Source organism: Scyliorhinus torazame, chromosome 18 (genome assembly GCF_047496885.1).
Source record: "Scyliorhinus torazame isolate Kashiwa2021f chromosome 18, sScyTor2.1, whole genome shotgun sequence".
In the NCBI taxonomy this organism is placed as follows: domain Eukaryota; kingdom Metazoa; phylum Chordata; class Chondrichthyes; order Carcharhiniformes; family Scyliorhinidae; genus Scyliorhinus; species Scyliorhinus torazame.
In genome coordinates this window covers 41,254,470-41,266,621 of record NC_092724.1, presented here as the reverse complement: position 1 = coordinate 41,266,621, position 12,152 = coordinate 41,254,470, and the positions used below count along the sequence as shown (strand labels likewise).

General features: G+C 47.2%; 1 protein-coding gene across 1 annotated transcript in view; it reads right to left on the bottom strand.

The window, feature by feature from the left end:
• Nucleotides 1–1,924: 1,924 nt before the first annotated feature.
• Nucleotides 1,925–12,152, bottom strand: part of LOC140395158 (ras-related protein Rab-11B-like) — a 42,753-nt gene continuing 32,525 nt past the window's right edge. Inside the window, exons 4-5 of the mRNA XM_072482647.1 lie at nucleotides 5,303–5,383; nucleotides 1,925–2,735 (exon numbers count right to left, since the gene is read on the bottom strand). Coding sequence (XP_072338748.1) covers nucleotides 2,593–2,735; nucleotides 5,303–5,383 — 224 coding nt within the window. The 3' untranslated portion in view covers nucleotides 1,925–2,592. The remainder of the gene's footprint in view (nucleotides 2,736–5,302; nucleotides 5,384–12,152) is intronic.

The window sequence follows — 12,152 nt, the reverse complement described above, 5'->3', positions numbered from 1 at the left end:
TTCTGAATTCTCCCTCAGTGTACCCAAACAGACGCTGGAGTGTGGCGACTAGGGGATTTTCACAGTAACTTCATTGCAGTGTTAATGTCAGCCTACTTGTGACAATAATAAAGATTATTATTATTTAAGGGAGCTGACATAAACATGAGATGAAAGGAATAGAAAATTATGCAGATGTACACTTTGCAGTCTCAATGATGCTGTGCGGTTACTTATGTGAAGTATTTAGTTGCTTATTCAGTTTGTATTTCCTCCAGGAATCAGTTAATTTAGAGTCATTTGGCACCTCAGCAGAGAAGGGGGAATTTAAGATTAGAAACATATTACAGCATTGCTTGAATTTTGTTTCAGAGGGGGTCGAGGAAGGAATGTAATAGGGGCTGGTTTGGACAGTGGGCTAAACAGCTGGCGTGTAATGCAGAACAATGCCAGCAGCACGGGTTCAATTCCCGTACCGGCCTCCCCGAACAGGTGCCGGAATGTGGCGATCATTGAAGCCTACTTGTGACAATAAGTGATTATTATTAATATTTGTAAAGTTGGGGTTTAGCAGGTGATGTGGAAAGTCCAAATAATCAGGCATAGGAAGGGCCAGGGCTGGAGTAAGCGAGTTTGAGGGCTTGACAGGCTGACTTTCTGCACTCAGCCTTCAATTCTTAAATCAAATGAACTCATTGAATGCTGATTTATCTTATGTGAGGGACTTACATAATGGATTCACTCCTGCAATATGCAACATCTGGCATTTCTTTCCATGGCAATGTATTACATAGATTACATAGAACATACAGTGCAGAAGGAGGCCATTCGGCCCATCGAGTCTGCACCGACCCACATTAATCCCTCACTTCCACCCTATCCCCGCAACCCAATAACCCCTCCCAACCCTTATGGACACTACGGGCAATTTTTAGCATGGCCAATCCACCTAACCTGCACGTCTTTGGACTGTGGGAGGAAACCGGAGCACCCGGAGGAAACCCACGCAGACACGGGGAGAACGTGCAGACTCCGCACAGACAGTGACCCAGCGGGGAATCGAACCTGGGACCCTGGCGCTGTGAAGCCACAGTGCTATCCACTTGTGCTACCGTGCTGCCCTAAATAAATAATGTAGGCTTACATTAACACTGCAATGAAGTTACTGTGAAAAGCCCCTAGTCGGCACATTCCAGCGCCTGTTCAGGTACACAGAGGGAGAATTCAGAATTCTTAGCCGGTACGGGAATTGAACCCGCGCTGCTGGCCTTGATCTGCATCACAGACCAGCTGTCTAACCCACTGAGCTAAACCAGCCCCGAATGAAAATCGCTTATTGTCACAAGTAGGCTTCAATGAAATTACTGTGAAAAGCCCCTAGTCGCCACATTCCAGCGCCTGTTTGGGAAGGCTGGTATGGGAATTGAACCCACGCTGCTGGCCTGCCTTGGTCTGCTTTAAAAGCCAGTTATTTAGTCCTGTGCTAAACTAGCCTCTATAAATTGGATATTATTTGGACAATTGCTAGGTCATATAGTTGGCGGTATATAGGTGCAAAAAGGACCAACCTTCTGAGGTTGTGGTGGAGTGGAGGAAGTTTAATTGCACTTACTGGATCCTACCTTCTCTTCCTGCAGTGAAATGCCACATACATCCTCCACTTCCCCAATACTGTCCTACTTTTCAATTCCTACTTTCCACTTACTGGCAGTGGCCATTTCTTAAGCTACTTTCATCTGGAACTCCTCCCTCAGCATCCTTGCCCTATCACTGCTCTTCTTCCTTCAATAATTTGGAAAAACTCTTTAGCAAAAGTGTTTACACCCACCAAGCCTCCACCTTCTTTCTGCTTGCTGTTCACCACAGTGCTCTGAACATCACTGTCTGCAGAACCCTATAGACATGTGAGTTGTGATACGAACAGGACACATAGATGGGCACGAGATTTGGTCTCTGATATAGCAGCTTGTTTACTAATAAATAAATACAAGAACAGGCTGAGAACACTCCTAGAATTTCACAATACAATTATTTTTGAATTTTATTAACTATAAAACTGCAGCAGTTCTGTAATATAACAATTATTTCACCATCTTAATTCTGGATAAATAATTTCTCCTTTGAAAGTTCCTTCAGGTTATTGCCTTGTGCCAACTGGTGGTCTGAAACGGAATTATTCCTGGTTTACACCATCTATTAAGTCCCACTTGGAACTGGAACGAGACAATCCCAATCTCTCCTCCTTCAGGCCCAAAAGCCAGAAGAGAGGCAAAGCTTTCATCACAGCAACTAGGCCCTGAAAAAGAGAGGGAAAGCATTTCAGCTGGCCCAGCATAGTTAACTTCAACTGAGGCTAAGGGGCTGTCGGCCCATCATGGAATTAGTGACAGCATATTTCCAGGTCTATTGGAGAGGGATCTTGTGCTATCATCAGTATGTTTCAAGCAATTAATTGCTGCTTATTTTGAAAGTTTGAAATATTTGTTCTGTAGTTGCAGCGAAATAAAATTCAAAAGAAACAGATTAAATCATATTGGGCATTGGAAAGAAGCATTCCAAACACACTACAACGCACAGGCAGGAGTGGGGAACCAGGAGGGCAGCTGCAGCAGCTCACATATTCTGGCAACATTGCAGTTTATTAGATTTCTGCCCGTCGCTTGTTGGGGGGACATCAATCTCCACCACATCGCTGCCAGGTGACTCGTGAGTCAATCGGTCCGAGATTTGCTTCTGAGAAACTATGCGGTAAATTTCTGGAAAAGAAAAATAATTTTAGTTACTCTGGAATCCCACTCTTGATAAAATGATTTTTCAGCCTCTCCCGTGCCCTGTACTAAGCACTGGGCAATCTGCATCATTTTACTCACATGGCCACTTATCACATTTGATTGTAGACTACAGCTTCCCATCTTCCACCCTCCACAAAGTGAAGCTCATCAAAGCTCTGCTGCCCCTGCCCTAACTCACACCAGGTTCCAGTCACCTCTCACCCCTGTACCCTTTGATCAATGGTCCCGTTCCAGCAATGCCACAATTTTCAAATGCTCATCCTCGTTTTAAACTTTCTCCACGCCATCACTCTTCCCCACCTGCGTGATCTCCTCCAGCCCCACAACAATTGGAGATATCTGCACTCCTTCAATTCTGGCCTCTTGCCCATCCCCGACTTCCATTGTTCCATCAATGTCAGCCACGTCTTCAGCTGCTGAAGCCCTAAACTATGGCTTTCCCTCCGCAAACGTCTCTGTCACTCTGCACCCTCAAGGTCCTCCTCAAAACCTGGCTCTTTGACCAAGCTTTTGGTCATCTATCCTAAAATCTCCTCGTGCAGCTAGGAGTTTATTTGATTAAAATCCTCTAAAGCACCATTGGATTTTTTACTATGTCTAAGGCAAGCTGGTTGTTCGCCTTCAATTGGAGACAATGACTGCAATCTGGTTATTCAACTGCAGACGGAGGTAAAACAGCAGCAAAGCCAAATACAATTCTAATTTCAACACAAGCTCAGCTTCCAGCAGGGATTCCATCCCACCAGCCTTCACAGGATTATCCTCTGCATTTTCTGCCAACTCCAGCATATTGCCACCACCAAACACATCTTCCCCATACCTCCCCTGTCAGCATTCCAAGGGGACTGTTCCCTCCGTGACACCCTGGTCCACTCTTGTATCACCCCAGCATCTTATCTCCTTGCCAGGGCACCACCCCATGCAATCACAGGTGGTGTACCAATTGCCCTTTACCACTTCCCTCCTCACTGTCCAAACAAGGCCCCAAACACACTGTCCAGGTGATTCACTGGTACTTCTTCCAATTTAGTCTGCTGTATTCACTGCTCACAACGTGATCCCTTTACATTGGGAAGACAAAATGCAGACTGGGTGGCTGCTTTGAGTAATACCTCTGTTCAGTCCACACGCCCGATCCTGACCTGCTTGTTGCTTGCCATTTCAATTCACCACCTTGCTGGGCAACACGGTGGTGCAGTGGTTAGCACTGCAGTCTCACGGCGCCGAGGTCCCAGGTTCGATCCCGGCTCTGGGTCACTGTCCGTGTGGAGTTTGCACATTCTCCCAGTGTTTGCGTGGGTTTCGCCCCCACAACCCAAAGATATGCAAGGTAGGTGGATTGGCCACGCTAAATTGCCCCTTAATTGGAAAAAATTAATTGGGTACTCAAAATTTATTTTAAAATTTAAAAAATCACCACCTTGCTCTCAAATTTATAAATCTGCCCTTATGTTCCTGTGAAGAGCAATGCAAGATTGAAGAACTTCACCTTATCTTCTGATCAGACACGTTACAGCCTTCTGGACTCAACCTCAGACCATGAACCCTGCCCTCCCCAGTATATATTTCTTCCCTCCTAATGCCAGTTTGTATCCGGTTCTCATGATTTTCTTCCATTGATTTTCTGCTATTAAATCCTACTCTGGACCAATGAATTCTTCCTTTACTATGAACACTACCACTCTCTTCGTCTTTTGTTCCATGACATCTTTGTCATTTAATCTCCCCATACCCTCTAAACTATCCCTGACCTTCCCTTTGGCTCCACCTGACCTTCTCTCCTATTTATAACAGAATAAACCATCACATTTCTCCCTCTCTTCAGTTGTGAAGAAGAGTCACATTGGACTCGAAACGTGAACTCTCTCTCTGTCTCTGTCTCTGCACAGTACTGCCAAACCTGGGGGGTTTTCTGTGTACTTTTATTTCAGATCTCCAGCATCTGCAGTACTTTGCTTTTATTTCCTCAACTGAGATCAACTTGCTTTTATTTCCCCAACTGAGATCAACTGAGAGCAGAAACTAGAGGGTAAACAATAATCTTAAACCTAGGCACTTTTGTTTTCGATCATCTCACAGCCGGGAACAGTTTCTCCCTGTCTACTCTGTCCAAGCGGCACATTATTTTGAAGACCTCCATCAAATTTCCTCTTCGCCTTCTTTTCTCAAAGGAAAAATGCGCTGACTTCTCCAATTTATTTTCATACCTGAAAATCATCCCCCCGGAAGCCATTCATAGATGAATCATAGAATTCATACAGAGCAGGAGAACATTCAGCCCATTGAGTCCGCACCGACTCTCTGAAAGAGCACTCTATCCAGGCCCACTCAGCTGCCCTATCCCCGTAACCCCACCTATCCTACACATCTTTGGGCACTAAATGGCGTTTTTAAAAAAATTATGGCTAATCCACCTAACCTGCACATCTTTGGACTGTGGGAGGAAATCGGAGCACCCGGAGGAAACTCATGAATTTCCATTAATCATTTTCTGCACTCTCTCCAATATTTTCTAATGTTTTTGATTTTACCTGTCAAGATATTTTGGAAAGCCTCCTCTACGTTAGTTGAATCCAAGGCAGATGTTTCAATAAACGAAAGACAATTCTTCTCTATATGTAAAAGGAACAGAAGAAATCCCATTAGTCTCGATGACCCAGGTAAATCAGATAGAAACCCCTCAACTTTGGCCCATGGGACCAATCTAGAGATCAGTAAGCTCCAGAAGAATCCATTCATGTAGGGTTTTGGTGAGTATAGTCTGTGTTTTAAAGTGGAAAAAAAGTTAGGTTGAAGGGAGATGTTGTCAAAGAAGCCCAAGGCTGATAGTCCGGTGAGGCAGTCAGAAGGAAGGAAAATGATGGTGTGGTGCATCCATTACAGTAGACACGCTGACTGTGGTGATGGCGCAGGAGTTTGAGAAGTTTGGGAAACAAATGGATAAACAGTTTATCGGTAAGGCAAGGAGCTGAGGGTGTCCTTCAAAGCTATCATTGAGGAAGCATTGGGCCCAATCCAAGAACAGTTGGGAAAGACATCGAAACCTGTGAGGGAGCAAGGCAAAATGCTGAAGGTATGGAGGAGGCCTTGTTGCTCGCCTCACTGGAAGCAGAGATACTGCTCATGAAAGAGAGGAACAAGGGCCTGAGAGTAAAAGTGGGAGACCTAGAAAATAGGTTGAGGTAACAGACCCTCAAGATAGTGGGGCTGCCAGAAGGAGTAGAGGGCCCGAGACCAACAGGATACTTTTTGGAGATGTTCTCTAGGTTGGGTGTACCCGCCAAGGCTGCAAGTCACGATGGAATTGAAAGATTACTACTTCGACACGCTAGAGATCAGGCGGAGGCTTTCATTAAGGAGAAAGGACGGTGACTCGACTGAAGAGGGCCAAATGGAACCTTTGAAGAGGAGGATGTGAAGGGTTTGTTGGGGATGTTATGGTACTGTGTGTTAATTCTTTGGTTTCTGGAAAGCAGGAATAGAAACTAACAGTGACCAGGAGATTTTCTTTGCCCCATCCTCTGGAGGGGGCAGGTGGCCATCTTAAGTGGACTGGGACCTAGGAATTCATAATGAGGATGAGGTGACTCATCGCAGTGGATATAGCTGATTTAAGGGAGGTGAGACACCCCCTAAAAGACTATTTATCTGGAATGTGCGAGGCCTGGGGCGGGACCTTTGCAAAGGGCGAGCGTGTTCTCTCACCTAAAGAATCTTGGGGCCGATGGTGGTGTTCTTACAGAACAGATGCAGGACCAGACCAGGCTTTGGAAGGACTAGATGAGCCAGGTATTCCACTTGGGCTCAGTCACAGGCAAAACCCTGTCATGAAGTGCGTTGGGAGAGGACAGCATGGTGGCACAGTGGTTAGCACTGCTGCCTACGGCACTGAGGACCCGGGTTCGATCCCGGCCCTGGGTCACTGTCAATGTGGAGGTTGCACATTCTCATCGTGTCTGCATGGGTTTTTCTATTCCAATATGTCCCAGTCTTTCTTCCCAAATCATTCTTTTTGGGGGGGGGTATTATTGGGTAGCTAATGTAGAGAAGGTGTTGGGACGGTATGGGGACCCGGGATTTACCTGGGTGCAGATAGAGTCTGGGTCGTGCAAGAGGCCCAGTTTGGGTGCCCTGGTGACGGCTTCTCTCCCATTCGCACCGGCAAAGTACTCGCTGATCCCGGTGGCTGTCTCCACTTGGGGCAACATCGTCAACATTTTAAACTGGGATCAGTATCAAGGCTGGCCCCCATTTGTGTTAACCACCTGTTCGAGCTGGCGAAGTTGGAGGCCACATTTGGAGTGTGGCAGGAGAAGGGGGTGGAGAGATTATGTGATCTATTTCTGGAGGGGCGGTTTGCCAGCCTGGAGGATTTGAGAGAGAAGTTTGGGCTCTCAGGCCCGGATTTGCTTCGGTACCTTCAGTATGAAATTCTGTTGGACAAGCGTTTCTGGCATTCGCAGAGGTGCCACCATCCTCCTTGATAGAGAGGGTCCTTTTGAATGGGGGGGTCAGAGGAGGGAAGTACATCCGGTATATGTGGACGGATTTTGACGGGGCACTCAGTCTTGGTGGAGGGAGTGAAAGCCAAGTGGGAGGAGGAGCTGGGGCCCGTATTGGAGAGTGAGGTGTGGAGTGAGGCCCTTCGCAGGGTGAACGCTCTGGCCTGGTGTGTGAGGTTGAGCTTGATCCCGCTTAAGGTAGTGTTTAGGGGGCACTTGGCTAGAGCTAGAACGAGTCCTTCTTTGCGAGATTGAGGATGTGTGTAAGCGCTGTTTGAGGGGGCCAGCTAATCACACGCACATGTGCAAGTCCTGTCCCAAATTGGTTGGTGGGTTTTTGGGTCACCTTTTTCAACACCATGTCGGCAATTCTGAACATAGAGTTGGAGCCCTGTCCCTCAGTAGCCATATTCACGGGCAAGCTGGAGCTGTAGACACGAGCGGGGTAGATGTTCTTGCCTTTGCCTCGCTGATTACTCGGAGGCGTGTCCTGCTGGGATGGAGGTTGGGAACTCGGCCCAGTGCCTCGGCTTGGCTTGGTGACTTAATGGAGTTTCTACACCTGGAGAAGGTTAAATCCACTGTGAGGGGGGGGGGGGGGGGGGGGGGGTCCAATTGAAGGGTAATACCGGAGATGGTGACTGTTTATCTTCAAAGAATTGGTCACTGTTAGCTGCTAGGGGGGACTTGGGGGGGGGGGGGGGAGAAGGGGTTCTTGTTCTTCCTGTGTGTGTGTGTGTGAGGGGGGGGGGGGGGGAGCTATGTTAATTGTTGGGGGTTCCTTTTTTCTTTTTTTGTAAGGCGGTATGTGTAATTTCTTTTACTGTTGTTTCTATTCTTGTACTTTATAAACTGAAACGGTGAATAAAATTTTTTCTTTTAAATGATAATGTAGTCCCTGACCACAAACAGTACCGGGGAAGACACACGAGCAACATGTAACGGTTATGGGATATATTGCCATTCAGATTTCACACTTTGCATAAAACATTAAAATACCTAGACACTTAATAAAATGTACATTTTAAAAGTATAAGAATTTATTGCTGCATATCTAGTTTCTGTAATAGAAAAGGGACCATGCGCTGTCAATTCAACTTCCAACACCAATAGAAAACAAACTCTGCCAATATTGTGATATTTAGATCAACTCCAAACAGGAAGTAATAGCTTTAGTGGCTTAAAGTGGCAATCAGATAGCGACCAGTAATTCAACATGCCCAAGAGCATCTGTGGCAATGCCACCAGATGTCCACAAAGACATATCCAATATTCATGAAAACTTCGTGAAAAGTCAGAATTATGACCCCAGGCCTCAAAGGGACCAGGTGACATCACAGACAGAAAAGAGCCTTTGGTTCATCATGGCAGCTGAGACTTCTGGGTTACCCAAGATGTGACCCAACATAGTCCAAATCCTGGGAAACCACTTTATTGGTCAGGGCCCTATTCATAGCACACATGAAACCAGACCCATTGTAATTCCATATAGGAAATGGATTAATATTTTTAGTTAATCTAAAACTTCACTAATTACACACACAACACCCTTGTCTGTGAGAATCATTGGACATGGTTTGAACAGGTTGTGTTTTGTGATATGGCCGTTGTAATGAGATACACAGAATATCTAGTTGTTTAACTAGAAAGAGATTTATTAACAAACACGTGGAAAGACTAACAGATAACTATACAGGCATTAACTACTAAATGAATTCAGTGAATTCTACTGGAACTACTCGAAGTGTGACTATCCTCTCGTACATTCTACTGCCCAACAGGCGGGTATCTCAGGTTACATGAAGGATGTCTAGCGCCACCAGCTGGTTGGAGGTCACATCACTAACTAACTACAAAACTGTGCTCCGGCATATCACCAAATCCCCTTTCCTTTGGAAATGTTAAGATTAATATTTGAATATAACTGTCTTACAAAAACATGATCTATATTACTAATTTACACATCATATATATATATATATATATATATATATATATATTTTATATATATATATATATTATATATATATATATATATATATATTATATATATATATATATATATATATATATAGAGAGAGAGAGAGAGAGAAATATATATACACACAATTGTGCTTCAAACAATATGTGCCTGATGAATGTGTCCCTGGTGCACAGCTTACTGTACATCTACGACAGCATTGCGTGTCCCTGGTGCACAGCTTACTGTACATCTACGACAGCATTGCCCCACTGATCGTCTGGGCTCTTATCAGCTTCTCGACGTCGTTTTTGCTTCTGGAATACCGGTTTTCTTGCAGGGCTTTTTTTTCTCACCACCTTGTTTAGCCTCTTGACTCGATGGGTCCTGAAGACCAGTTTCCTTGCTTGCCTTGCCTGCGTCACTAGCTTCTTTGATTTTTTTTTTTTCAATGCTTTTTTTTTTCAAATGCGACCTGTTTCCCCACCAAAATGGCCACCCCTCTATTCTTTGCGTCCAGTCCTGAGTGGAACACCTGTCCCACCCATCCTTTCCTTAGCCTAACTTGGTCCGCCACCTTTAGGTGCGTCTCTTGGAGCATAACCACGTCTGCCCTTAGTCCTTTCAAATGCGCGAGCACTCTGGCCCTTTTTAATCGGTCCGTTCAGGCCTCTCACGTTCCACGTGATCAGCCTCACTAGGGGGCTACCTGCCCCCCTCCAGTGTCGACTAGCCATTACCTTCTCTAGGCCAGTCCCATATCCCGCCTCCGCGCTCCCGCTCGCTCCCCCAGCGTCGCACACCATCCCCGCCCACCCACTCTTTAGCCATTTCCTTTTGGATTTCCGCAGCAGCAACCCAGTTGTCCCCCACCCACCCGCCCCCCCCCTCCCCCCCTCCCCGCTAGATCTCTTTCTAGCATGATTGCTCCCCCATATTACTTCCGTAAGTCAGCTGACTTCAACTGACCCCGGCTACTCCTGCTCACTCCTCGACCCCCCCCCCCCATGTGGGGAACTCCCATCCGCCTTGCGCCTGTCTTCCCGCCTTATTCTTTCTGGTGCGGGAACATCCCTTTACCTGACCCGCCTCTTATGGCGCAGCTCCCTTTCCCCTCCCCCTCCCCTTCCCCATTCTCCAACTATGTCCCGTCTTTCCCCCCTCACCGGCGCCCACATTTCCCCAATGTCTCCCCCCTTCCCTGTTTACTTCTCAATTAACTTCCACCGTAACATTAACAATAACATTTCCTGCAGCATCAGTCCCTCAGTTCCGATCCAATTTCTCTTCTTTGATGAAGGTCCATGCTTCCTCCGCCGTCTCGAAATAATGGTGTCTCTCCTGATACGTGACCCATAGTCTTGCCGGCTGCAGCATCCCGAACTTCACCTTCCTTTTATGCAACACCTCTTTGGCTCGGTCGAAGCTCGCCCTCCTTCTCGCCACCTCCGCACTCCAATCCTGGTATACCCGTACCACTGCATTCTCCCATCTGCTACTCCGCACCTTTTTAGCCCATCTCAGGACCTCTTCTCTATCCTTAAGGCGGTAAAATCGCACGATTATCGCCCTGGGTGGTTCTCCCGCTTTTGGTCTTCTCGCCGGAATCCGATTTGCCCACTCCACCTCCAAGGGGCCCGTAGGGGCCTCAGCACCCATCAGTGAGCTCAGCATCGTACTTGCGTACGCTCCACAGTCCACTCCTTCCACACCCTCAGGGAGACCCAGTATCCGAAGGTTCTTCCTTCGCGCTCCATTTTCTAGGGCTTCGATCCTTTCAGTACACTTTTTATGAAGTGCCTCGTGCGTCTGTGTCTTAACCGCCAGGCCCAGGATCTCGTCCTCAATATCTGTCACCTTCTGCTCCACCACGCGGAGCTCTGTCTCCTGGGTCTTTAATGTCTCCTTGAGCCCCTCAATTGCCTGTAGCAACAGGGTCAGCACCTCCCTCTTCAGCAGCTCCACGCACCGTCTCACAATTTCATGCTCAGGCCCCCATGTCGCCTGCGCTTTCTCCGCCGCCATCTTGTACTTCTCTCTTTCTGACCCTTTGGTCGACGATTCCTCGCGCTGCAGCCGCCGCCGCCGGTTTTTTCCTCCTTCGTTTGGGGGGGGACTCCCTTCTCACACGCCCCACACCGGGTTGCGTCGTCGAAAAATTCCCCGTTGGGGCTCTTAAAAGAGCCCGAAGGTCCGTCGGAGCTGGAGCCGCCGAAGCGTGCGGCTAGCTAGGCATCACCGCAACCGGAAGTCCCTTCAGTGGCCTTGATGAGGTCTTTTCACAGTTGTTCCCTCTGCTGCTAGAATTCACTTTTGATACAGGCCCTCAGGTCAGCTTGCAGCTTTAAGCTTGCCCTTCCCCCGCCTGCATGCTGGAAGAGGCCCTGTTTATCCTGCAGTTGCAGCCAAATCTTTTACTGTTTCTGCGTGTGTCTGGCAACCAAGAGACATACCCTTCCTGGGGGACACTGTCGGGGGAATATTGCAGCCTTCTTTCCACACCGGGAAATGTCAAACAAATGCCGTGGGGGCCCTGTAAAAGAGCCCAAAAGTCCGTTCCAAGCAGGAGCTGCCGAATATGCGACCTAGCTCTGCATAGCCGCACCTGGAAGTCTTTCAATGCTTTTCTTTGTGTAGTTGTATACTTTCACTTTCTGGCCTGTTGACCACATTGCCGATTTTTTCTTGTTTAGTACCACAGGTGGGAATCACGGTATCCTCCACTCTCCTCTTCCTCTTCTTTTTTTGTCAGAGGAATCCTGTGGGTGCGCCTCTTTTTCTGTTTGGTTTTGGTTGCACCCATCCTGCCGCTGGAGTGTGCCATGGGAGTGGTTGCTTTTGGATCGTTTGTGGAGGCGTCGAGTGTCGACATACTTGTGAGGGACTGTGTAGTCAAGGTCAAGTCTGCATAGTCAGTGG